The 26,175-nt window shown below is 54.6% G+C and overlaps 9 protein-coding genes across 9 annotated transcripts; 3 read left to right on the forward strand and 6 right to left on the reverse strand.

Annotated features, from left to right (window-relative positions):
• Positions 1-86: 86 nt before the first annotated feature.
• On the reverse strand, positions 87-2,486 carry CCOS01_06795 (histone acetyltransferase subunit 3; the record flags this gene model as incomplete). The annotated part of the gene is made up of 2 exons (XM_060454963.1): positions 87-1,591; positions 1,760-2,486. Coding segments are annotated over 2 exons (2,232 nt in total), but the record flags the coding sequence as incomplete, so codon positions are not given.
• A 2,817-nt stretch (positions 2,487-5,303) lies between these two features.
• On the forward strand, positions 5,304-7,935 carry CCOS01_06796 (uncharacterized protein; the record flags this gene model as incomplete). The annotated part of the gene is made up of 3 exons (XM_060454964.1): positions 5,304-5,684; positions 5,741-6,058; positions 6,115-7,935. 3 exons carry the CDS (start codon positions 5,304-5,306, stop codon positions 7,933-7,935), a joined length of 2,520 nt encoding a protein of 839 aa, XP_060314664.1.
• Positions 7,936-8,701: 766 nt separating this feature from the next.
• Positions 8,702-9,365, reverse strand: CCOS01_06797 (CybS protein; the record flags this gene model as incomplete). The annotated part of the gene is made up of 3 exons (XM_060454965.1): positions 8,702-9,054; positions 9,125-9,142; positions 9,209-9,365. 3 exons carry the CDS (start codon positions 9,363-9,365, stop codon positions 8,702-8,704), a joined length of 528 nt encoding a protein of 175 aa, XP_060314665.1.
• Positions 9,366-9,869: 504 nt separating this feature from the next.
• On the forward strand, positions 9,870-11,911 carry CCOS01_06798 (tRNA synthetase class I; the record flags this gene model as incomplete). Its single annotated transcript, XM_060454966.1, has 3 exons — positions 9,870-10,111; positions 10,181-10,621; positions 10,687-11,911. The coding sequence occupies 3 exons, from the start codon at positions 9,870-9,872 to the stop codon at positions 11,909-11,911; spliced, it is 1,908 nt and encodes a 635-aa protein (XP_060314666.1).
• Positions 11,912-12,067: 156 nt separating this feature from the next.
• On the reverse strand, positions 12,068-13,561 carry CCOS01_06799 (nitrogen permease regulator 2; the record flags this gene model as incomplete). The annotated part of the gene is made up of 3 exons (XM_060454967.1): positions 12,068-12,837; positions 12,927-13,400; positions 13,519-13,561. 3 exons carry the CDS (start codon positions 13,559-13,561, stop codon positions 12,068-12,070), a joined length of 1,287 nt encoding a protein of 428 aa, XP_060314667.1.
• Positions 13,562-14,127: 566 nt separating this feature from the next.
• On the reverse strand, positions 14,128-15,559 carry CCOS01_06800 (ubiquitin family protein; the record flags this gene model as incomplete). Its single annotated transcript, XM_060454968.1, has 2 exons — positions 14,128-15,063; positions 15,125-15,559. 2 exons carry the CDS (start codon positions 15,557-15,559, stop codon positions 14,128-14,130), a joined length of 1,371 nt encoding a protein of 456 aa, XP_060314668.1.
• A 1,860-nt stretch (positions 15,560-17,419) lies between these two features.
• CCOS01_06801 (zinc-binding dehydrogenase) lies at positions 17,420-18,572 on the forward strand (the record flags this gene model as incomplete). Its single annotated transcript, XM_060454969.1, has 3 exons — positions 17,420-17,452; positions 17,518-17,656; positions 17,737-18,572. The coding sequence occupies 3 exons, from the start codon at positions 17,420-17,422 to the stop codon at positions 18,570-18,572; spliced, it is 1,008 nt and encodes a 335-aa protein (XP_060314669.1).
• A 326-nt stretch (positions 18,573-18,898) lies between these two features.
• CCOS01_06802 (importin-beta domain-containing protein) lies at positions 18,899-22,083 on the reverse strand (the record flags this gene model as incomplete). The annotated part of the gene is made up of 2 exons (XM_060454970.1): positions 18,899-21,856; positions 21,919-22,083. The coding sequence occupies 2 exons, from the start codon at positions 22,081-22,083 to the stop codon at positions 18,899-18,901; spliced, it is 3,123 nt and encodes a 1,040-aa protein (XP_060314670.1).
• A 699-nt stretch (positions 22,084-22,782) lies between these two features.
• CCOS01_06803 (uncharacterized protein) lies at positions 22,783-24,694 on the reverse strand (the record flags this gene model as incomplete). The annotated part of the gene is made up of 3 exons (XM_060454971.1): positions 22,783-23,368; positions 23,427-23,710; positions 23,759-24,694. 3 exons carry the CDS (start codon positions 24,692-24,694, stop codon positions 22,783-22,785), a joined length of 1,806 nt encoding a protein of 601 aa, XP_060314671.1.
• Between the last annotated feature and the right edge of the window lie 1,481 nt (positions 24,695-26,175).

The following is a 26,175-nucleotide window of genomic DNA, read 5'->3' on the forward strand; positions in this document are numbered from 1 at the left end:
AACCCAGGATACCAAAACATGTACCAGTGCTAGTCGTGACATATTGACAATCATCCCATTTTCCTCAGCCGGGTGAGCTGAATACCTTATTCCTCCTCGACCTCTTCGTCCCACTGCGACTTCTCTCTCTTCATCAGATCAGCCATGACGGGAGCCTTGAAGATGGAGGATTCGGGGTCTGAGCCACGCGGCACCTTGCCAAGGCTCTCGTCGTCGAATACAGATCCAATGGTATCGATCCAGCGCTTCCGGCGCTCCATCAGGGTCTTCGTCATGTCGCCGATGCCTGGTCTTGCCATACCAGCCGCACCACCAACCGCGTGGCTACCGCCTCCAGCGCCGCCAGGTCGCTTATTCTTCTTGCTCTTGCCCATTGTACGGGTTCGCTTAAGATAGGCAGCCTGCACTTGCGTGTCGAGATCCTCCAGAATTGTTTGGTATTCTTGGTGCGCCATGCGCTCCTTGACGAGCTCCGTGAGTCGAGACTTGCGAGCGCCGTTGATGAGCATTTGCTCTCGAAGGCGGCCTTGCAGCAAGCGCAATCGTGCTGCCACCTCATCGTCGAATGCGCCATCGTATTCCGTCTCGAAATTACCTTCCTGGGGAAGGAAGCCAATGTGCTTCAGTTCCTGCTTGATTCGTTCATCGACCTGGGTGTACTCCAACTTTGGATGCGAAGCCTTCTTCCATGCCTCGGAGTTCGATTCGGGCATGAAAGATGCAGGCGGCACAGTCGGCGGGGCCTTATCATCGACGAAGCTCTGCTGCGTATCTCCATTTTCTCCGTTGACGCTGCCGCCATTCATGACAGTATCTCCGTTGGTGATGCCGTTAGGTGCTTTCTCTTCGTCTGCCTGGGGTCGGTTCTCGGGTCGCATCGCTTGCATCAATCGCGACAATAAGGGGCCGACAGAGAGTTTATCGGTCTCGGCAACCTCGTCGTCCATGTTGTCAATCGCGCCACGAGCCTGATTGGGTGCCAACTGTTCGCGCGCCCCTTGAGGTTTGTCGAGTGCCATGGCGCCATCCTCCTCTTGCCAGATCTCAGTGTAGTGCTTCTTGCCTCTCTTAGGCATGTGGAAAGGTGTGACGCGATCGCCGCGTTCTCGAAGGAAGCCGAGGTCTTCCTCAGCAAAAGGCCGGAAGTAGGGTTCCATGTACGTTGAGAAGGTCGAAAAGCTGATCTGGTTCGTGGGCTTGGCACTACTAAAGTCCTTGTCAGGAGGATCACCAGCAATGAGATCCGCCAGATCAGTCTTTGGAAAGACGGCGACAGAGAATATCTCCTTCAATTCGTCCTCTGGCATGCCTGAGTGTGTCGGGCGAATTTCGTAGACGGTCGGGTCGGGGAAGGTGGAGGGATCGTCGCCGAAGGTGTGCGCAGCGGGTTGCGCCTTTTTGGGCGGCGCGCCCTCGTCTTCCGAACTCTCCTCTTCCTCCTCCTCCTCTTCGGCCTCTTCTTTTTTCTTCTTCTTCTCGTCGACTTCCATTGCTGATGGTGTTGCAGGCGCGACGGGTGACAGGGAAGAACTGGCCGAGTCGCGCGAAAGCTTTCGTGGTTTAGTGGATTCCCTAAGCGGGGATGATCGCTCTGTGGTAGCAGGCGAGGTCAGTACTCAGATTTAAATACGAGGAATCCAGGTTAGTCGTGCGGTGACGAGGTGAGCATTCGGTGAGCATCCTATGCCCCACGAACAAACCAAGAAAAAGCGTGAAAGAGCACTAGACCGCACAGGGCCAAAGAAGGGTAGTGACCTACCGACTCCCCCTTCCTGGGGTGGTGCCAGGGTATCGGCCGCCTTTCTCTTCTTCTTGTTGGTCTTGCCCGTCTTCTTGCCGTCCCCCTCGGCCTTCGCGGCGGGTTCAGCAGGCTCGTCGACGTCGACGTATTGCTTGCGCGTGCTGGCTAATATGCGCATACCCCTATCGCAGAAATTGCTTCGTCTGTCGATGGTTTCCTGCAGGCGCTGCAGGCGGGCAATCATGCCATCGAGACTCTTGGAGTCGGGCATGACGGCATTGGAGGCGCCTTGGTCTACGAGGTCATCGTAGTTGAGGTTACGGAACTGCTCGACACGTAGCTCGAGATATTCGGTGTCGACAGCTTCGATAGGAGGCAAGCTGGCGGAGGGCACGACGGAGCTCGGGGTCGTGTTGCGGCTGCGCTGTCGCATAGCACCGGGCCCGGCTTTCTTGCCGGTGCCCTTTTGGCTCGCAGCAGGCGGCATCGCGGGCAGCCTGTGATGAGCGCTCGCAGGTTTGGTGTGGCTTTTGATGAGGTTGGATCTTGCGCGTCGTCCTTGTCGAGGGTTGAGATGGATCTGATATGTCGAAGTGAAGGTTGGGCCTTTGATGTTAAGCGTCGACTGAATGGCACTCGAGATCGCGCCGCCCTGTATCGGTAAGGTACGCCTAACCTGCTTACTGGATTGGTCACCGGTCGCGGAAGTATGGGTCAAATCGCCCGAGCTCGCCTGTTGCACGCACCCTGGGGTTACCCGCGGAAGTCTGGGGGAAGGTACATGTGGAAAGTGCTCCGCCAGCACCAAAATGGGAAGTGTCTCTGTGAACCGGGTACCTTACCTAAGGAAAGCACAAGGACCAGGCAAGCTTCAGTGCCTTAGCTCCATCAACTGCCATCTCACGAAACCGGCATCTTGCATCCCATCCAAAGGATCAAGATCTAAGTACCCCCTTTCTTAGATCAGTAAAGTATTGGTCTATAGCCATGATGTGACTTCTCGCATTGCCATCTTTGCGAGCCAGGTTGATTCTCTCTTGGCAATGTTACCTTAGTCACCGTTACTCCCAGCGCTTGGAGTGAAATGCTATGCTCTCTCCTAACACCGGAGCACAAAAGCAAATGATCACGGGTAGGCAACAGTGCTGATATCATACTATGCCGCCATCGACCACCAACATCACAGAAACTGGCTAGAGCGGTGATTCTATTACGATGGAACATGAGATAATCTTGGGAAAAGCGTGAATATGAGGGCATACACGGCCAGGTTTACAGGAAAGAAGGCTCCTGCACACTGATATAGTTCCCCATCTAAGAAGTTTGACGATCTCGATGGGCGGGCAAGATCAACCGAAAGTGAGAACTGTGTTGACTTGTATATGGCTCATTGATCAATCAGGACTATCCAATCTACCTCAAGGCGAGTTGATCAATGAAGGTACGCTGTCCGAGTAGAAGGCGTCTCTCAGGTCTTTCTTTCTCTAATAATGCAGCCCGTGGACGAACCTACCTGAAGAAGTCCAATTTTGCCGAGAAGGCCATTCTCATTCTTCCCTCAAATGACTTCCCATAGAAGTAAAATTGAATCTCAATTCGTTCTCGTTCTATGTTGCGAGCCCTGCTTATGATGCTCCTGGGCCTTGCGAGCAGATTACCCCAACAGGCACTACTTCAAGGTGTGATAGAACCTGTTCACCAAAGTACGGTAGGTACATCTAGCTACACGTATGTCATGAAGTCTCTCAAGCCAATAAGTCTAGATTTGAATCTTTTGGTCGCCGAATTACCACGTCCGTGACCTTCTGTACGTGTTCTAATGCTGCTAGATCAGATCTTATTGCTCCCAAGAAGCGAAAGTGCATTGAGTATACTATGCGATGCAGACCTATCTAGCGATTTAAACAGTAGAGAAAAGTAAAAGAGCCGCCCCAACTTCACAGCTCTCTCTCACTTCCAAGCGCAAATTTGCTAATTGCTGATGCTTATTCAATCTTTTTGTCAAGAAAAACCATCAAAGCTTCTCCTCACACTTTTGGATTATTTGGTCGCGGATAACAACATTGGAAGTACTGCCACAGGCGGTCATATTTCGGCCAGAGACCTCCCCATAGGCTGACAAAGACGCGGGTTAAGAGCGACGGAGCAGACGGAACTGAGGCCCATGGCAGGGTTGCCACACATCGATATGAGGAACATCAAGCGCTTCTTGCGAGTGCAAAAATAAGTCACCAATGGCCGGCGTGGCTACGCGTTCGCAGATGGCTTAAGAAAAACCGGCTATCACGTCTGGTTGAGTCGGTAGTGCCCAAGAGCGGAACTTAAAACCCCTCTCTCAAAACTCTTTGGATGATCATCAAGGTAGCATGAAGCTCCACAAGAGATTAGGGATTCTCGCGGGATGAAGATGTCTATGAGCTCCTGAGTGGCGGTCGATGGAGCCATGTGCTCTGGGGCGCTTCTCTCATTGGCATCGTATGGTACTCACCCAGCCCCAGACAATCTGTGGTCTGCACATACCGAAACACTACGTTCCGATTTATGCATGGCAACAAGTAGTTTCCTAGTTTGGTTCGAACGGACGATCTGTCGTCCATCGGTTGAGTGGCTTTAAAGACAATCTGGAAAACTAGCATTCATTCGCAGGAGCCTTGCCCACTGAAAGAAATCATCCAGATTGTGAGATGGTACTCACAGAGTAATCACTCACTTGACTCTACTCCATAAATTCGTCATGAAAATCAACTTGCTCGAACTTTGAACAGGGTTGAAATCACTGCTAATTAGCTGAATTCTCAAGCAGTTGGCTTATAGGTGATATATTCGCTGATATGAACACTGAAGCCTTCGTCACAGGCAATGCATGGGAGTGCAAGGTAAAGGCGATGTCATTGTCCCCACGCATCAAAGACCCAACACCCCATGGGAGCGGAAGCAGAAGGACTGATATGTCTCGCAACCTCCCGTGCCAGTAAACTAACAGAGGATTGGCGCAGGCGTGTTAGCTCTAGCGAATTCCATTCTACGAGCACCAGAGGCTCATGCCCAGATGGTTTGCCCATGTGCTCTGGCCATTGGTCGACACGACTTGGTCCACAGGCGCTGGCATGGACAAGCCGTGTTTTACCTCACCCACGCGGCCGCGCTAGGAGCTCGACAACGAGCTGGCGGGGTTGGCTCAATTGAGAAGCTCATGGTGGGGTTCTCCCTCTTTCAGGGTCCTAGGCCTCAACCACGATCTTCTCCTGAACACTGCGGTTATGGTACCAGCGTTTCGTTGCACGCTTCCAGAGCGACTCACGTAGATACTACTTCACCCTCCGCTGTATTGTTCAACGCTATCCAATGTACACCATACAACATGTTCGGTCGAGTGACCATCGAAATATTACGCAGCCGTTTTGTGTAGAAGTCTATATAGCGCTGCTGTCCTTTTGCGATTTGTTAGATGCTGCTTTTTGCTTCTTCAACGTATACGCTTTCTTTAACAATTCAACTTGCCAAGAGTCTCGAAATCGCTTCAACGCAATCTTCTCTTAGCCTCGAGCAATGAGAGAATACCATGGCTTCTCTTGGTGGTAACATTTTGCCCCTCGACCTTGATCTCAAGACTACCTTTGCTGGATTAAGTGCAGTAGCCCTCAGCGGCCTGCTCTTTTCCAAGCTTCTTTCAAAGAACGACGCGGAAAGCCTAGAGGCACCCGGACTCTTCAAGTCTTTCCTGCTCTTCTTTTACTCCTGCTTCATCAAGCCGCACAATGGCGACAAGAAGGGCAACCAGCAGGATGCCCTAGAAAGCTTCTACAAGAAGCAAGCCGGCGCGTATGATGCTACCAGGAAGGTCCTCCTGCAAGGCAGAGAGGACATGCTTGCGCTCGTCGCAGCACAGCTGAAGGCCAAAGGTCCCAAAAAGGGCAACAAGGCCAGGCGAGTCTGGGTTGATGTAAGTCATCCTAGCAGTCACATTATGTTTGTCGAACCTCGACTGACAATGCTTAGGTTGGTGGAGGAACGGGATGGAACATTGAAGCTATGTCTAGCTTTGTCAATGTGCCTGAGTTCTTCACAAGCGTCTACCTCGTGGACTTCTCCCCGTCTCTATGCGAGGTCGCCCGACAGCGCTTCGAACGCCTTGGCTGGAACAATGTTAAGGTTGTTTGTGAGGACGCGAGGAAGTTCCGACTGGAAGATTATGAAAATGGTCTCCCAAGTAATCGCGTTCCTCCTCGCTCACCTGTACTGAGCTACTTCTCTCAGAAGCGTGCCGAGCACGGCGGCGCGGATCTCATCACCATGTCTTACAGCTTGTCCATGATCGTGAGTCACCTAAAGACGTACTCTCTGAAATGACTGTAACTGAATGTGTTCAACAGCCCGACTACTACTCCGTTGTCGAGTCCCTTACATCACTTCTATCTCCAGATGGCATCATGGGAGTTGTTGACTTCTACGTGCAGTCTAAGACCGACTTCTCCTTCCGCAACTTCACTGGTGGACTGGTTGGGCGTCACGTCAACTGGTTCTTGAGGACCTTTTGGCGCGCCTGGTTCGACCTCGACCGTGTTGGTCTCGAGGCTAGCCGCCGCGACTATCTCGAGTATAAGTTTGGCAGTGTCCTGAACATCAACACCCGTAACTACGGCCTCGGTCACATTCCCTACTACATCTGGGTCGGATGCCACAAGAAGCCCTTCTCAGCTACCAGTCTGCCGCATGAGATCATTGAGAAGATCGATGCCCTTGCTACAGAATCGCCGTACCTGTTGCCTGCTAACGCGGGCGATGCTCTCACCCGCGCCATTGATCGATCGGCCCCCGAGATCCGTTCCAAGGCTTTCATGGCAGCCATCCAAAACTTGTCCGCAAGCCTCCCACTGCCCTCTTTCTTCTACCAGAACCACCACTGGCGCATATACTACGATGATCAGCTTCAGAAACACACTCAGTTCAACGATGAGTACATCTACGCGTTTACATGGGAAGACTCGAGAGTGGACGAGCACCTTCTGAAGCTCGGCTCTGACGACGTGGTCCTGGCAATCACCAGCGCTGGCGACAACATCCTCTCCTACGCAATGCAGAGCCCTGCCAGAATCCACGCTGTCGACTTGAACCCTACCCAGAACCATCTCCTCGAGCTCAAGGTTGCGTCTTACACTTCTCTCCCCTACGAGGATTTCTGGAAGCTGTTTGGAGAGGGAAAGCACCCTGACTTCCGCTCTCTGCTCCTGAACAAGCTCTCCCCCCACCTCTCCAGCCGTGCATTCCAGTACTGGCTCTACAATGTCCACGTCTTCACCAACACCAAGGGCTACGGTCTCTACGACACTGGCGGCTCCCGCCATGCCATTCGCGTCTTCCGCTGGATCTCACGTGTCTTTGGCTGCCGCACCGCCGTCAAGGAACTCCTGTCCACAAAGACCCTCAACGAGCAGCGCGAGGTCTGGCGCACCAAGATCCGCCCCGCCCTGCTGTCCAAGCTCGTCTGCAAGCTCGTCGTCAGCCAGGAGAGCTTCCTTTGGGCGGCCCTCGGCGTCCCCAAGAACCAGCTGGCCATGATCGAGAACGACCACGCCGAGAGCGAGGCCGTCAGGGGACCCTCCCCGACCGCCCGCAAGGTCCGCTCCCACGCCATCTGGCGCTACATGGTCGACACCCTGGACCCCGTGGCCGAGCAGACGCACATCGCCGCCAATAACCCGTACTATCACGTCTGCATGACGGGCGACTTCACGCGGCGGTGCCATCCAGACTACCTCTCGGAAAAGGCCCACGCCAAGCTCTCGCGCGCCAACGCCTTTGACGGCCTGCGCATCCACACGGACGAGATTGACGAGGTTATCAATCGCATCACCCCCGGAACGCTGACCGTCGCCGTCATCATGGACAGCATGGACTGGTTCGACCCCGGCGCGCCGGCCGCGGCGGCGCAGATCACCAAGCTCAACCGTGCCCTCAAGATGGGCGGGCGGGTGCTGCTTCGCTCGTCGGCGCTGAGCCCTTGGTACGTCAAGGTTTTTGAGGCCCACGGCTTCTCGCCCAAGAGGGTCGGAGCTCGTACGGACGGAGCCTGCATTGACCGTGTCAACATGTATGCGTCGTGCTGGATCAACACCAAGGTTGAGAACCTTCCACCTCCGACCCCTGAGATGGACCATATGGGAGGTTCTGAGATCACCAGTTTCTCCCTCTAAGTGTAGAAGAAGTGCGTCTTGGGAAAGAAGTGCGAGCGAGATAAAAGTGATGATTGATGAGTAGGTTGGTGGTTGGAAAGTACTAGTTCGAGATATGTGACCCGAACATGAATTAGCGTACAGTCATTTTCTTAACAATGATACTTATTGGAACGTTTCAATGTTGACCGAGCGCGTTTTTGGTCCGAGGTTGGTGATTTCAGCATTAAATTTGCTTCTCAGAGACTTTTTGCGAAGAAATGTGAAAGCTGCACCTCAATACGGGATTAGACTCTCGAAGGCTTCGCTGACACACGCAAAATCTGCACTAGAGACCAAGATCTCTAGCAAGTTGTCATTGCGGTTACTTGTTCAGTCGATTTTCTCCTCCGTTGATTGCTTCCGACCTTACACACCGCATTGCGGTGATTAGATCTGCCTAACATCGAACACCTCATCCATCTCGGATAAACATTTAAGCTGTCATCCTAAAGCCGACTCACATTGAATTTCACTTGCAGAAATGTCGCACCAGGTTCCTTGACAAAGAATCCAATTTTGCCTAGACTGGTGATTATACACTGGCCGTCCCAATTCTAAACCCTGGCGCCCCCTGAATCACATACAGTAAGCCGACTTCAGCGCCATTTCTCTGGTACTGGTATCCTAGCACGACGTCTCCGCCTCCTCTGTCGCATCCTCAATCGGATATTATTCCCAGGTGACCAGCCTTTTATTTGCTGTCAAATAGGACAAAACGACACCTCTCTCCCATCTCTCCCCCGAGTTAAGCCTTCCACAGACGCGCGACAGCCTCAGTAACACCGACGTCGCTGGTCTCGAACTCGTACAGGCCGAGGCCAACCAGTGCGGTGACGACATTGAGACCCCACATCGTCGCCTTGCGCGACTTGGGGTAGTGCTTGGTGGGGACGTAATCGATGATGATGTTCTGGAAGCCGGTGTGGGAGTGGATGAGGATCATGGCGCAGAGGACGGCGTCGGTTGTCGGGTTCAGGGAGCCGGCGGCGAAGGGGGCGATGGTGATGGGGACAAGGCCGGCAGCGAGAATGCGGTCGAAGCTCCAATGGTAGGAGCCATGGGCGGGACTCGGGGGAGGGACGGGGGCAGGGTCGTTCACTAGAGGTTATCACGGGTTAGGATGTCTTGCGTTTTTTCCAAGTTTTGACTTTCACATGGGTTTTCGTACCTCCACCCTGAATGACCTCTGCAGTGAATAGGTTAGCAATGATTCGATTATAAATGTATAGCATGCAAGGTGACTGCGACGTACGAGGACCGACGGGCAACAGATCCCTCTTGGCGGTTGTGTGGAAGGCGGCGACTCTTGACGAGTTCTTGACGAAGGCGGAACGGATCGGGGTGGCCTGGGCCATGCGGGCCGCCGTGGCTGTTTGCCGGAGAAGAGCAGGGCGCACAATCGAAGCCATGGTGATCGCTGGTATTTCACGGGCGGTTCAATTGGTATTCGCGGGTGGAGGGAGGCGGGATGTCGTTGTTTGGAGGCTTGGAAGTTGAGAAGGAGAGCTAGGTTTAGAGTGCCGGAATCGATGATGTCCACTTAGCCGAGGGTAGGCACAGGTTCCGGATCGCGAAGACGGGCGTCTGACATTGGAAGGACTGTGATTGGCTAATAGCACCCCGATGTCTCCACGTGATTTCGGTCGACGAAGAAAGTCGGTATGGGCCGGCCATCGGGCCAACGTACATGCGTGACAAGTCTTATCGACATTGCGATAAGGGAAATTTTTGGAGCTTGGAGTGGGATCAGTTGCGCGACAGCTCTGAGTGACCTGTGTCAGTCATTCTGGTTGCTGGCAGGGTTGGTTTTCACATCCTCAGACTCCTATCCAGTGCTGAGCTTTTCTTTGCCGCTCTTTCTTCAATGCATTCAAAATTACAGATCTTCTAATTACCAACACACATACCCCATCATGTCGTCGACATTGGTGGCCCGCCTCCCCGAATTACGGCGGAATATTTGCGTTCGATGCGCTGCGCTCCCAGTAGCCCATTTCAGACAAAACCAAGCGAGATGGGTATCACAAAAGGTCGTGGAGAAGCGCAAGACAGGGGAGGAGGAGTGGGCAAGACGCGCCACAGCAATTGAGCAGGGTGAAATTCAGAACATCTGGGATGTATTTGAGGAGCGAGGTTACGTCAAGGACGTCGCAGGGTGAGTCGAGGCGCCCCCCCTTCGCTGTCGCTACTCGAGATAATGTTTGCTGACCTGACCGAACTCAAGGCGCACACCGCAGGTCAAAGAACTCTTGCGGACCAAACGAATAGGCGCATACGTCGGCGTCGATCCCACGGCGGCGTCCCTTCACGTCGGCCACCTTCTCCCCTTTATGCCCCTTTTCTGGATGTACCTCAACGGGTACACGGCCGTGTCGCTGGTCGGAGGCGCGACGGGCAGGATAGGTGACCCGACGGACCGACTGAAGACGCGCGAGGTCATGGCGAATAGCGAGGTCTCAATGAACATCACAAAGATCCACTACCAGCTGAAGAAGATTTGGGCAAACGTGGAAGCCCTGGGGCGAAAGTACGGCCACGAGGCGGACTGGGCGGCCAAGAGGCATCTCGTGAACAACAACATGTGGTGGCAAAGCTTGCCATTGTACGATGTCATGAAGAGACTGGGCCGCTTCATGCGGATAGGGCCCATGCTCGGCCGCGATACGTGAGTCCTCATATAGGAGAAGTCCCCCTACCCCTTTTCGACAGAGTTGCTGACCCCCTGTCTAGAGTCAAGAACAAGATGGAAAAGGGCGACGGCATGTCCCTCGCAGAATTCACCTACCCCTTAATGCAAGGATGGGACTTTTGGCACCTGTACTCCAAGCTCGGCGTCCAGATGCAAATCGGAGGCTCAGATCAGTTCGGAAACATCGTGACGGGCATCGAGGCCGTCAAGACGATCCGCGCGTCTGAGGAGAACCCCAACATGCGCATGCCCGAGACCTGGAGAGACGACCCAATCGGCTTCACGGTGCCCCTCCTGACGGACAGCGCGGGCGCAAAGTTTGGCAAGAGCGCTGGCAACGCCGTTTGGCTCGACCCCTTTATGACGAGCGCCTTTGACCTCTACGGCTATTTCGCCCGGCGGTCCGACACCGAGGTTGAGCGGCTCCTCAAGCTCTTCACCTTCCTGCCCACCGCCAACATTGAGAAGCTCATGGTCGACCACGCAAAGAACCCGCCCGCGCGCGTCGCGCAGCACACCCTCGCCTTCGAGGTGCTCTCTCTCGTCCACGGCGCCGACGTTGCCATCAGGGAGCAGCAGCAGCATCAGTTCATGTACAGCAAGGGATCCGGCACCCAATTCGCCGGCGCCTCGCCCGAGAAAGCGGGACAGGACAACACCGTGGCCCCCTACAAGGCCGTGGAAGGCCACCCGACGACCCTCAACAACGCGCCCAAGATGGACATGCAGCTCCCCGAAAACCTCATCTACAACCAAGGCATCGCCCGCATCCTCTACGCCGCAGGTCTCGCCACCTCCGTCAGCGAGGGCCACCGCATCGCCCGCGCCCAGGGCGCCTACGTCGCCGCCGCGCCCGGCAAGGACATGCGCGGCCTCGTGCCCGGAAACCTCGACTGGACGCCCGTCAAGCTCTGGTACCCGCAGGACGTGCCCAAGTTCCTTATTGACGGCCGCGTGCTCATCATCCGCAAGGGCAAGCACAACGTCCGCATCATCGAGGTCGTCAGTGACAAGGAGTGGCAGGACAGCGGCAAGGCCTACCCGGGCGAGCCCTTCAAGGGCAAGACGCGCGTGCTGATGCAGCAGCTCAAGGAGCTCGCCGCGGCCGAGGGCCGCAAGCTGTCGCGCCGCGAGCTGGAGCAGATGGTCGAGGAGAAGCTGGCCGCCGAGGAGGAGGAGGTTACCGTTGCGAATAACCCGGATATCAAGTTCCCCAAGAAGAGCGAGCGCCAGCAAGCGTTCGAGGAGGGCAAGTCGCGGGAGTAAACGAGAGACTGCCGCAGTCCTTCTCGTCTTTCGAAATATTTTGATGTATCACATCCGATACCATGTGCAAATATCTGTACAATGACCTGTACACTACCAAAAACTTAGAACAATGTAAAACCACCATGCTCATGACAACATTTTATAAAGACACCCTCAACGATAAAACACAGTCAGATCCCCGCTCGGCACCGGCAAGGCCTTGAGCTTCTCCATAATCTCCCCATCCGTGAGATTCTTCTCCGTAATAATCTGGTCAAACGAGTGACACCCGTCCGTATACACCTGCAGCGCGTCGCCTCCTCCCCCGCCACCAGCCCTGGGCCGCGCCTGGCCCGTCGCTAGTCCCGCGAGGTACTGCTTGGACACGACGTACTTGTGCACGCGGTACAAGCACCCCTTGATGACGCCAAACTGCACCAGCCGCCTGACGTCCACGTACCTCAGCACGTCGAACCCGGCCTCCTGGTGCGTGCGCAGCCACTCCATCACGCTCTTGCCCACACAGAAGCTCGTCATGAGCTTGATGAGCATAAAGTTGCTGACGCGCTGCCGGGCGTGGATGCACACGTACGCCGCGCACTCGTCCACGATCCCGTCCCGGTCCGCGACGAAGTCGTGTATCCCGGGGCGGGGCGCGTAGCAGCTGCCAAAGAAGAACATGTCGAGCAGCAGGACGGTGTCGTAATACAGCAGGTGGCGGAGGGCCAGCGTGGCGAGGTCGAGCGAGACGTCGGCGAGCCAGGCGATGCGGCGGACGTCGTTCACACCGTCAATGTGCGCGACGACTTTCTGCATCGTCAGGTCCCAGGTCTGGTCGACGATCTCGGCGAATTTCATCTTGGCGACGGGGACGTGCCAGCCGCGGACCTGGGGCGGGCTGGCGTGGTGCGGGAAGAGCTTCATGTTGATGGTGTTTGCGTCGTCTTTTGGGGCCCTCTGTGGTCAGCGATATCTCGAGATATTGGCGATGCGCGGAACCGGAGAGCAAGAAAGGGGAGAGTGTGTAACTTACCAACAGGAATCATGCACTCGCCATAGTTGTTCAAATCCTCCTTGACAATCTCCAACAAACTCTCAATCGGCCTCCTCTCCCTCATCCCAGCCGCTCCTGACCCTCCACCGCTACCCTCCTGGCTCAAATACTCATTCTGCTTCTCCATCTCCTTAAACGTGACCGCCAACCGCCGCACAACGGGCTCATACTGCGCCAAATCCGCGTCGGCGTCCAGCACCAGCCCAAAGTTGAAGATGAACTCGTTGCGCTGGTACTTTTGGTGCGGGATCAGCACGGGGAACCCCAGCACCGCGTACTTGCCCTCGGGGTCCTGCACCGTCATGTACCGGTTGAAAAAGGCCTTGCGCGGCACAATGTACTCCTGCATCACCTCCCAGTCGATGAGCGGCGGCTTCATCGCGGCCGTCGCCCCAGAGCCGGGGGGCGGCGTGGTGATGCAGCCCGGCGGCGACTGGGCCACGATGTGCGGGCCTACATCGTGGAGGTTAGTTTGAGGTGCGTCGTTGAGTAATGACCTTCTGCGAAGTTTAAGAGAGCGAGCGCATTGCAGCCTCTTTCAAAAGGAAAAAAAGAAAAAAATAATACATACCCTCCTTGGGAAAGAACCTAGCATAGAAGATTCCTTGAATCATTTTCGCTACATCTTATCCGAACACGTTGTTGTGGAGGAAGGCTGATAGACTCAAGCCGCCATGAACCATGGTTTGTGGTTGGTGGTGAGTTGAGTTCCTTAGCCTGCAGACGCTACGGCGCCGATTTCTGGGCCGGCACACCTCAATCACCCGGGGCCGATCTAAGCCGGATCGCGCCGGAGCTTGGGAACGACCATTCAATCAAACCACCACGTTTAAATCAAGCGCGATACAAGACGTTTGCTTGATCGGGATTAATAACAAACGCTCTCCGTATTTCTACTTCCGTCAATAACAAGGCTTCACGTGGTCTCCTTAGTCACGAGAGGACCCAAGATATTGGGTTGTGAACTTTCATAAACATCATGCCTGGATAATTTCCATCTCGCCTCGGAAACTGCCAGAACCAAAGCGCGTGACAACTAGGTATGGTATGTACTTCCCTCCGTATCCTGTTCACAGGGCATTAAGTCATGCGTCCTCGTGAGACGCTTCCTGCTACTACTCTGCTCTCTCTCTCTCTCTCTTTCTCTCTCTACCCCCCGGTCATGTATTTCAAGTCATAATCAACCACTCAGAAGATGCTCAATCGCGCCTTGCACGCTGCCACCGCTACGACGCAGAGCGGCTACGTTCCTATCAAAGTCGAAAAAGCCCATATCGTTGAGCTGGCGCAGTTGCTCGGCATAACGCTCCTCGGGGGGACGGTTGTCTGGGGGAGCCGGAGAGCCTCCACCAGCACCGCCGCCTGCACCGAGACCCCACATGCTCATCATCTGCTGCATCATCTCTGGGTTGATCTGACCAAAGGGCGAGGCGCCAAAGGGGTTTGCGGGTGCCTGGCCTTGGCCTTGACCCTGAGCTGCGTAAGGAGGAGGGGCGAACAGAGCAGCAAAGGGGTTGGCCGGAGGTGGACTCGTTGTAGAGTTTGCGCCCTGTCCACCCGCTGCCGTGCCTGTCGTCCCAGTAGCTCCGGCACCAGCTGTAGTCTGGGCACTATCGCCAGTCGCCGCTCCCGCACCGGGAGCTGCACCTTGAGCACCGGGTTGCTGAGGCGCAAACGGACTACCAGGGCCAAAGAGCGCACTGAGATCACCGAGTCCCTCCATGCCCATTCCACCAGCGCCGCCACCAAAGCCTGGGAAACCTGCGGGGAAGCCGAACGGGTTGGGGGGCTGACCCGTGTTGCCGCCGGCAGCCGCAGCTTCGGCAGGAGTAGTGTCGGTGGCGCCAGGCGCAGGGAAGGCAGCGTTGCCGCCTCCGCCGGCCATGTTGCGCTGCATTCTCATGACATTGCGAAGCATGTCTGGGTTGGTCATCATCTGGCGCATGAATGGCGACTGGATGATCTCTCGTGCGTTGGGGACATTGCGCAGGTGTGGGTTGCTCTGGATCATGTAGTTGATGAAGTCGGGGTTGTCGAGGGCGGCGTTCATGGTCTGGAGCATGGAGGGATCGGAGAGCATCTGGGCCAACTGGTCGTCGGATGGCGGGGCACCCATCTGGAAACGTAAGATTAGTTTATGCCACGCAAGACTCGCCGCGGCACTGAAAGAGACTTACTCCTCCGTCAGCTCCAAACGTCTCGCGACTGGGCAGGTTGATGTGTCCGGCGTATCTGGCTCCGGTGAGGCCAGCGAGAATGTTGTTGGCAGTGCCAGCGGCCATGTTGGAGGGCACGGCGGGTGCGGCAGGCGTGGAGGCTGAAGTTGCGGGCTGAGGAGCTGGGTTGCTGGCTGCGCTCTTGACCATGTGGATGGTGTTGTTGGGCTTGATCTTGTAGGTGGCGAGTGTGTCGTCGTTCTTCATTACGCGACCAGAGTAGATAAGACGCTGGCGCTCGACGGGAACGTTCTCGAAATCTTCGCCGGCCAATTTGGTCTTGAGGTCGAGTACGGAGGCAGATTCAGACATGGTGATAGTATGGTTGCTATCCTGGCCCGTCTTCACCTTGAAGGTGACCTGGGCATCGGCGGTGCCCTCTGCGTTGTCGGCCATGACCTTGTGTGTTGCGGGTGCGTGGGCGCGATCGGTGGAGGTGCTTGGTGGTCAGGCAATGTCTGAATGTGTACCTAGTATATGACGACGACTTGGTCTCTGGAAGGCCTGAGAATGGCTCGGAGGGGTGGAAGAGAGGCAAAGGCGTGAGATGTTGGAGGGAAAGAGAGAAGTTGTTGGGAGTATGTGGACAAGACGACCGAATGCGAGGTCAAGCCGGGGCAAGGTGCAAGTCAGTTAGGCAGGTGAAATATGGTAGGTGGCCGGAGGGGAGTTGCGCAGGATTGGGTGTTTGTGTCGTTGGTGACGGTTGGTGGGCTCCAATGATGGCGTCGGGGAGGGGCAGCAGCCAGCAGCGAGCAGCAGCACTGGAGGCAATGAAGTGCCCAGAAGCAAGCATGGGCCAGTTCTACGAGGTGCGGCGGAACGGATCCAATACCTTACGCAATGGAGCGGGAGAGTGAGATAACTACGGTTAGCGCTGGGTCGTGCCCACTGAGGGTGCTGTCGCTGTGCGGCGTCGGGTACTTTGGGTGGTGACTCGTGGTCCTGGCAGCCTGGACTCAAGGATGGTAGTCCGTAGGTAGGTAGGTAGGTAACATCAATAGCAGGTGCCTCACGAACGGAACAGGTCGAATTAGGCACCTTTTGCCGCAGCGCGCTAACGCTGGTGGGAGCGGAAGGTAAGGTATAGGTAAGAACAGGGGGGTTCTCAGCTAAGGTCACTTTTGACAGCGCTGTCAAAATCGACGTCTCTGCTGGCGGCGCACTCCCTCCCATTTGATGCAAGAGAATCCGCAGGAACTACATGGGCACTCTATTATCTCTGACATCAAGGGCAGAGAAATGATTCTATTGGGGAAGAAATCAATGCTCGCCCGCGATGATCGACCAAGCCGCATTGTCAGGATTAGGTGTAGGTATCGAATTCCACGTCCCTCAATTCCCATGCGCCAAACGACCGCCCCCCCTGGACGACCCCAACTTAAAAGTAGCCTCAGGTCATGTCCACAGTCATCTCTTCCATTGTCATCCATCGACTTCTACCTCTAATTCACGATGGCGATACAACTCGGCAACAAATAGCGCGCGAGCAATCCGGCGTCCATCCACAAGGGCTTGGAGCTGCAATACCTAATCTCTTGAAGGGAAAGTTTGTGGCCAATTTTGGAAGTGTGCCTACCCTCGAGTAACGGAGCAGCATCATTCAATCAAACATTCACAACATGTGTGAAGTCGTCGATGACAATTCAGGTAGTCCATAGGTACGGAGTATTGATAGCGCAGATACAAATACGACCTCAATCAGATGCACAGAGCATAAGCAACTACCTATTGCAACCAATTCATCTACTAGGGCCATCCACACGCCACATTTGTAGCCAAAATGACGACAACAGCTGATGCCGGTGGGCTGGATCCCTCTGATTACCTACCTGCCAAAGAACCTCCAATCTGCATCTAGATCTTGTACCCTAAGGCAGGCGCTTGGGCCATGTCTCTCTCTGCTGCTCACCGAGCCTCCTCCACATCCCCGGAATTCGCACACCGAAAAGGCCCCAAATCTAGCCAACGAGGGGCCACAGACGTTGCCTCGGCTCCCCCCCTCCTCGGCGTCTCCAAGACCCCCGGTCCGGGGTAACAACGTGTAGAGAAGCTCGAGACTAACGACAGCTCATATCCTCAATCTTAGGTTCATACAAACTCACAATATTCATCTTCCATCTCATCCGGCTCTTACGGTAGTTTCCTACATATAACTTTGGCCAGCTTTACCTCACATCTGGCCTTCAATCTATCTCAAATCAAGTACCTTACCTACGAAGAGTACCAGACATCACAGTAGAATCCATCTTCACAATGCGCGGCATTCAGATTAAGGAATATGTCAAGGTGAGCTTCATCACCATTGAGGAACGATTCTCCCTAAACGAGCACTCGATCTAACGATTCAAAAGTCTCCCAAGGAGCTCCGCGTGACGGATCTCCCAGACCCCGTCCCCAAGAAGGATGACGAGTACCTCATCCAAGTCCACGCCACGGCCGCCAACTTTTTTGACATTCTCCAAATCCAAGGGAAATACCAGACTCAACCTCGTACGGTCCTCCCCTTCCTGTCCTTCAGAGACTTAGCACACATACGTTTCAGTATACCATACTAAACCGAAATACTCTAGCCTTCCCCTGGACATCGGGCTGCGAATTCGCAGGCATCGTCCTCAAAGCCCCCTCGTCAAACGCAAAATACCCCGTCGGCGCCCGCGTCTTCGGCGCAACCCAAGGCGCCTTCGCCTCCCAGTGCGTCGCCCGCGAAAAGGAGCTCCTCCCCATCCCAGACGGCTGGTCCTACACCGAGGCCGCCGGCCTCTTCATCACCGCACCCACCTCCTACGGCGCCCTCGTCGTTCGCGCCGGCGTGAAGCCCGGCGACATCGTCCTCGTCCACGCCGCGGCCGGCGGCGTCGGCCTCGCCGCCGTGCAAGTCGCAAAGGCCTTCGGCGCCACCGTCATCGCCACGGCCTCGACGCCGCGCAAGCTCGACGTCGCCAAAGCCTTTGGCGCGGACCACGTCGTCGACTACCGCGAGGCCGACTGGCCCGCCAAAGTGAAAGCCCTCACGCCCGGCGGGCGCGGCGTCGACATCGTCTACGACCCCGTCGGCATGGTCGACGCCAGCACCAAATGCACGGCCTGGAACGGCCGCATCCTCATCATTGGCTTCGCGGCCGGCAAGATTGAAAAGGTGGCCATGAACAAGGTGCTCCTCAAGAACATCAGCCTCGTCGGCATCTTTTGGGGCCAGTACGCCGTCAAGGAGAAGGAGACCGTCGTCGAGGTGTGGAAGGGCATCATGAAGCTCGTCGCCGAGGGGAAGCTACGCGGCACCGAGTTCACCGACGAGGAGTTTGTCGGGCTCGAGCGCATCCCGGACGCGCTTATTGCTCTGGGCAGCCGCGGGACCTGGGGTAAGGTCGTTGTCAAGATCCCGCAGGACGGTCAGAGCAAGTTGTAGAACCATGTTACTGCGAGAGTGTCGTTTTCTTGGCGATTAGAGCGAGGCATATCTAGATCGACTTTTGAATCAGTCACTTATGCCACCAATGTAAGTCTTCAATAAACATTAGTTCTCTTTGGACGGGTGCTTCCGCCATTAGGCGTCAAATCGTTCTTGTATTCACATTTGCCATTGCCAGGAGATACGCCATGAGCACCTCTCTTTCTCTATCTGACAGCCTCGTCATGAAATCATAATCATTCCCATGTTTTCCCGTCTATTACAGCTCAATCCCGACGAACAGCTCACGCAAACGCTGCTGCTGCTGCTGCTGCACTGGCTCCCTAAGCGCCCGTGATCTGCGTCAACGACCAAAACTTCTGCAAAACGTCCTTGTCCACATTGGCAGCCCACTCCTGCTCAAACTGCTGTTCTCCACCGGAGCGCTGGACGATATCCTGCAGCCTCTCCTTGACGAATCTCATGGCGTTGATCGTGTGGACGGGATCCTTGGCGCCAAACTCCGTCTCCTTGATGCTCTTGGGTGTATCGTAATCCGTGGGCTCGAGTTCGCCCCAGATGAGCGAGTCAGTGCCGTCCGTCGTACCGTCCTGGAGCTCGGCAATGGTGCCAACCCACAGCGTGAAATAGTCTTGCAACTTGCTCAGTGTGAGGTTCTGCATGGGCTGCGGGAGCTCCATAAGGCGCGCCAGGGCCAGGAGGGACAGCTTCTGCCTAGGAAGATGATCCAGCCCGTCGAGGTGAGAGAACCACTCGCCGCTGAGCCAGGCCCAAACCTGTTCTAGAGGCCCGAAAGATGTGAGCATGGTGACGAAGAGTGTCGGGTCGGCGATAAGGAGTCGTGAGAGAATTGCAAAGTAGTCGCGTTCTGTTATCGTGTTGAGCTTGCTAACCTTCCTGTTCGGTCCGGTCGTCTGGTGTGCCTCCCAAGCATCGTGGAGAGCCTCCATAATCTTCTTCAAGAAACCAAGTTCGAGAAGATCCTGCATAATCACTTGGGTTCCGCCGAGCTCAGAGGCGGCCCGAATCAGATATTCAATGCACACGGTGCCGAGTCTGACCTGCTCTCGGCTTCTAGAGTCGAGAACGCCTGACAGAGCGACCAAGAATGGACGCCGCAGTCTATCTTCCATGACAGCTTGTGTGCCAAGGAGAATGTAGGACTCAACCACGGACAACGCCTGCGCAGCGGTCTCTGTTTGATACTCCAGCAGGGGAAGTGATAATTCCGCGATGCTCATAATATCTGCGGATAAGGGCGGGTTGCTCTGCATGAGAACAGAGTTCCATAGCTCCAATGCCTCGTCGATCAGGTACGTGTGCAGGTCGGAGCCCGGTTTGGCTGCTTCTGAGAGCAACGGGACCATCAGGTGATGATACCTCTGAGAGTCGCTGCCCATGGACATAACCAGCGCGGCAAAGATGGCGATGATGGCCTGTTTAATCATGTACTCCTCCGTTCCAGAGTTTTCCCAAATGCTCGGTAGGCTTGACATGATAAAGTCTGCGAACTGAGAGACGTAATTCTCTAGTCTCGTGACCAAGATACGCATGGACTCCAGCACGGCGAGCTTGGTCTCGTCCACGTCAACATTTTGAATGAGCTGAAGTAGCTCATTAAGCACATCGGCTGCGTAGGGGAGGAAAGCCTCTGCGCTGAAGGCAAGCTCGTCTACGATCCACCGCAGCTGACGCGCGGCTGTGATTCTGACGACAATGTCGTTGTTCGGGTCCGCGGGGTTGAGAAAGTGACGGAACATTTCGTAGATGAGTGGTCTACTGTTGTCGGCAATCTTGACCGTAACCCATTGGCTGACCATGATTGCGATGCGTCTGCGGAGAACCTTATACAAGGGCCCTTGTTGCTGCGCATCTTGAAGAACAGTCGAGACCAGGAGACTATCGAAATCGAACGCGTTCATGACGTTAGGTGCAGCCAAACCCATAGCCGTATACACTGCTTCCTTTGTAGCGATATCTGACTGTGAGTTTGACGCGGTTTGGAAGTAAGAAAGCAGAGGTGGTATCATGAGATCCTTGAAGTTGACAAGCAAGTCAAGGAAGAGCTTCTCAGCGCAGGGGCGGACTTCCCATTCGTAGGCGTTGCCCTCACTCTGTTCCTGTTGTTCCCACTCCTCGGGGTCTTCCTCCCATGCATCGAGATCTGCCTTCCGGAAGACGAAGAGATGTGTGATGATGATATTCGCCATCTGGACCACGAAATCATCCTTGAGAAGCTCTTGCTTGATGAGCGCAACAGCATCATTCTCGTCCTTCTTAGCTTCCGCACTCCGGAATTTGAACGTCTGCTTGGGATAAAATGCAATTCTCAAGCATGCTCTCATCAGCAGCAGGCCCCTCAGGGCCAGTCTTTCCAGCAAGGGTCCCTCGACCTTTGACTTTGATTCTGATGGGCCCGAATCACCGGAAGACTGCCGGATGCCACCTGACTTTTCGAAAACTTCGGCAAACTTCGCGACGAGGTCCCAGTAGGCGTGAACCAAGGGTAAAGAATTTGGTAAAACGGCGAAACTGGCGGGATGCGCCTCGGACATGTCGATATGCAGCTTTGTAAACTGCAGGAGGTGCTTTCCCACGGTATCTTGATAGGGTGCCGGGACTGGCGAGTCGTGGCTCACAAAGCCAAGGAATTGGCCAAAGTGATTTTGAGACACGGTCCAAAACTGTTCGACCGTCTTGTCGTTATGAGGAGCCTCATAGCCTACCACGAGCAACCGTCGAATGGTTTTAAGAGAGATGAGACTGTTGAGCATAGCCGCATCGGCCGCATCCTCCTCGCCACGACCACTCGTGAGATAATCAACCCAGACTGCTGACTTTTCGGTGTAAATCTCTCCCAGCAAGTACACCATTTCGGGGGTGACAGACTGGAGGGCGGTTTGGGATCTTCTGAGGCGAGCGGTGCCCAGCTCCTTCACAACGCGAAGGAGGATCTGGAGAGAACCATAAAGATGCTGCTGGTTGCCGTTCTTTGAGGACCTGACCAAGCCGATAATTTGCGAGAGTGCTTCCGGCCAGTGCTGCGGGTAGTCAATCCTAATGACTTTGGCGGTGACGAGGGAGTTGTGCAGCGACAGTCCTGTCTCCTCCTCTTCGAGCGTGCCCTGGAACAAGCGTTGCCGGACGACATTCTTCTCTTCCGGGTCCAGACCACCTTTGACGTGGGGGAGAAGGCGCCAGTATTTGTCGATGCCGTTCTTAAGCTGAATGACGGCTAGGAATCGAAGCTCGTGAGGAAGGGATTTATCGAGAAAAACGGTCTAGGGATAGGGCGTCGGTGAGTTACTTGATCATATCGTACACAAAGGGTGGATTTACATACCTGAAGGGAAGAGAAGTATCCCTTCTCCGTTTCCCATGATGTCAGCTGTTGCCCAGCGGCCTGTCTGCGCGCATAGTCGGCCGAAGTCGCGGATTCGAGAACGCGGCAGAGCTCCTGCAGGCTGAGGGGGTTGGCATCGCCGGGCACCTCGATCGCGAAGCTCATGTTGTGGTCTTCCTGGTGAGCGACCAAGGTGTCGATGCCACAGTCGTTTCGGTCCCAAGGAGTTTCGGGTTGGTGTTGACGAGAGGTTGAAGTCTCGTATTCGAGAAGGCGGCGTGAAGTACGAAGAAGCGGTTGGAAATTTAGACCCAGGCCCTCTTATCGCTGTGGCGGGGCACTGTTGTAGAGGGCGGTCCATCGCGGGGTAGTGGGGCGTTTGAGGAGCATGGGCGCTGTTCGCTGTTGGAAAGCGCAGGATGTCACTCCAAGCGCCCTGGGAAACTCTCCCGTCCTGACGACACACCTTACAAGGTGAAATAAGGTTACCTGTACAATGGCATTCCACAGGGCCAAGAGAAGAAGCATGTGCTTCCAGCAATGCAGCAGCATTCATATAACGAACGTTTGCCTTCAATGTGTGCCACAAGCTTTGCTTCGACTGTCACGTCAGTTAAAAATTTCCTCTCTCTATGGTCAGGCGAAAATGATCCTTAGGCGGAGACAAAGATGAGAAACCATATCATTGACGCAGGGATATCTAAGCGCTGTAGAAACCAAACAGGAAAATCAAGCCTTCCTCGAATCATCCGATGACTACCAATCATTTTTGATCCTCTTCCTAATGCGTAGTTGGGCCTCTGGTGAGAACATCCTAAAGAGACAACCATGCGCCGAGCTCATCATCCCACTGCTATCATCATCTCACAATCCCATGTTCATGATTCCGGTGCTCCAGTTGAACATCTCCTCCACTGTTCTTGGCTCAGGAAATGAAAACATGCCAGAATCTGGGGCCACCGCAGGCGTTGACATGTCAGTGATGAAAGCATCCATGCATGAGTTTAGCTGAGTGACGCTGTCACGATTGTTGGTCACATTAAGCTCTCTCAACACTTCGCTGACTTCATTGCCAATGCTTCTTGCGACGGGCCACATCTCACCGGCAACCTTGAGTACGCCGAGCAGGAGATCAAGCTTCTCACGCAGAGCCGGTGAATCTGATCCGCCATACATTCTCGCATCGAGTAGTGCGAGAGCGGCCCTTCGCAACCCGATGATGCATGCAGGGCTGTATCGGGCCGGTGGAAGCGAGAAGTTGAAGAGACCGATTGTCGACAGGCCTGCTTGTAGGGCGGTTGAGCATTCGAGCCATGGATAAGTCGAGCTGGAGCATCGCGGCATCCGAGGTAAGGTCATGTGGCGCGCTTTGAAGAGCGGGCCAAGCGTGAGCAGGTCCCGAATCCCAAATCCCGACGCTTCCATGGGTAGTTGCATCTTGATCCTCAGGCTATCTTTCGATTAGTATTATGGAGCCTTAGACTACTTTATGGATGAAGCATACTCACCTATACGCGTAGGCCATCGCGTGAAACAGAACCATGTCAACTGCACCCCCCGAGTCCACCAACTGTTGTTTCCATTTAGGTAGGTTGATGAGCCAACTGACCAATCTGGAGTCGGCTCTATCGATGGTATTAGACAATAGTCCTGGTGGCAGTGTTGGCATAGGGAGTATCAACTCCGTGCTCAACCGGCACAGATCAATGAGATACGTCCACGACGAATGGCTCGTTTCATCCATAGGATCTCTTGCGTTGTACTCCTTAAGGGACAACGGTTGTGGAATCTCCTGGTTTTTGTTAGTACCAACATCAGATTGGCGGTAATAGTGACTTACCCCTGACTGATATTCCCATTCTTCACATGGAAGTTCAGTCGTTGCGACAACGCCGGACAACACGAAAGCGGGCGAGTCCTCGCGCATCGCTCGCATGTTGCCTTGCCAGTAAAGCGCCCAGTAGGTCCTTCGTGAGCTCTCTGCAACGAAAGGATCACCTGCAGCATCTGCAAACGACTTGTCTTGCATGCCGAGATCGAGAGCCATCTGAGTTGCAGCGTCCATCCACCCCGCACTCAAGTCCAATCGTCCCTCGCCAAAAGCAGCAACACTGAGAACGAGGAGACCCTGTACAGTCCAGCAAGTCATAGGCAAGCTGCCACTTGCGAGACTGAATGCTTTCTCTCGAAGTTCCTCTGATGAGACAGCATTTGAGAAGAGTGATCCCACGTACGTGATACAGCTTGTGAGGAAATGGAAAGGCTGGGGGTTCGACCGAATACGACTGAGGAGCTGGTTCCTGGGCAAGAGCCACGGATGGGTATCGTGAAAGTTGGTGAAGTAAAGGTCGAAGAGAAGCGAAGTCGGTGATGCGGTGTTCAAGTCAGGGAGATGAGAGCTCCTGGCCAGAGACCATCCACAGGGTAGCTTGTCGACTACGTGAATGGGAATATCGAAGCTCGCCACCTCGGGAGATGGGAAAGAGACTGGCGTGTCCGGCGAGGCTGAAGGAGGTGCGATAGGATCGTTGATGAGACTGCGTTTCTTGGCATCTCGAATACCTCGGCGAGACTTTGCGTAGTAGCAGGTCTTCTCCTCCAAGCGGCATCTTAGGCAGGTTGGTAAGGCCGAGTCACACTTGACGTGCTTTGATCGACAGGGCACACAGGCGAGAGATGCTCTAATGGTGGCTTTTGATTTGGCGGCCCCAGCACGTTGCTGCGTATCTCCCGGGCTATTGGCTTCCCTTGGGCTGGTGTTTGGCGTGAGCTCCATCGTGAACTACAGTGAGCTTAGTTTGACGTCGTGATTGGTTGTGAAGGGGAATCTGATCTAGTACATATGCCAGATTGCTTCTCTGTGTTCGGATCGTCCAAGGCCAAAGGAGATGCTGCTGGTGTTTATGTAAATCTTTGCCTTGACAACTGACGATGGACGAACTCTTAACCGTCTCTGCCCCTGTCGGTAGACTGGATGCCTCAATGTCACGTTCACATCTTGACCAGCCCAATTTGGACATGCAAGACATCGACCGGGGAAGGAAATGGGTGAAGAGAGATGACATAACAGAAAAGCGTTCCGTAGTTCTCAATACGCGCTTGTTGTTCGGGCCGCCCGCCACTTTGCTATGCTCCGAGCCTCTTCGGACACTGTTTCTGGAGCTGGAACCACAAAAAAGCGCGGTGAGTGAGTGACTCTGAAGCGATAAGTGAAAATAGAAGCATCTTGGTAAGCACCACTGTGAGAAGCTGGGTATGGGCCGGGTTGCGTCGAAGCCGTGTTGAGCCACGCCTGCGTCCCGGTCGATTGGGCAGAGGATGCTTAGGGTGTACACTTTTTCCGAATTAGGAATGCCTTCATGCAGGTATACGGTTCCTAACAAGCCCGCTGCACGATGTCTAGTCTGAGCCTCCCGCTCTACCCGTTTGTCGAACCAAGAACCAGTGTTTTCAGTTGTCTCGATATTGAATCCGGCCAGAGATAGACTCTCATTGGATCTCCAGCAGGTTTGAGTAGGCAGCGAGATTTGATGGAAGGTTCTAGCGCAAGGCACGAAGTTGGTGTTCTACTCCTTACTCTTCCGGCCTACAATGCTAACAGAAAGATAGACCTCGTCACAATAGGCGAGCTCCTCATTGCCTGTAGCCCTTGATCAACGAGTTTTGAAAGATTGTGTAGTACGATCAAGTCAAACCCGGGGCGCTGTGTATACTGAGGTTGAACGGGCTTTTAGTTACTGGGTAACGTTACCATCGACGATGTGATGTGATGAAGGCTTCATACACGTCCAAATCACGATGTGCGTCATTGGCCTCGCTCAACTCCGGCGGTCAGATTAGCTCCGTGTGAGAAAGATGGGCTTGAAGATGTCAATTCAGCGTAATCGCAAAACGCTTGAGACAACAGGGCAAGAATTTGACAAGCGAAGAATGCCCTGAGAATGCCTTGCAAGCCTCTCAGACTCGTGAGGCCGATAAGATGGGTTGTTGGCGCTAGTCGACATAAGCTTGACCTGATGCTGCAGCTGTGGTGGCCGGACGTTGGCGAATCGAATGCAAGATTTCCTTCTTCTCTCCTTCTTGTCACACCCCAAAGCTGCGAAGATGTCTGCGGGTAAGGCAAGGGTCACCTCCCCGTCTCAGCACAGTGCTATAGAATGGCGCATGGTGTGTCGGGTATGTCCGTTCGTGTTCATGTCGACAACCTTCAGTGATGGCAGAGATGCGGAGACGACGACTATCTGCGGTAGTATTCCG

This window comes from Colletotrichum costaricense, assembly GCF_030867565.1.
Source record: "Colletotrichum costaricense strain IMI 309622 chromosome Unknown Scaffold_6.1, whole genome shotgun sequence".
NCBI classification, from domain to species: domain Eukaryota; kingdom Fungi; phylum Ascomycota; class Sordariomycetes; order Glomerellales; family Glomerellaceae; genus Colletotrichum; species Colletotrichum costaricense.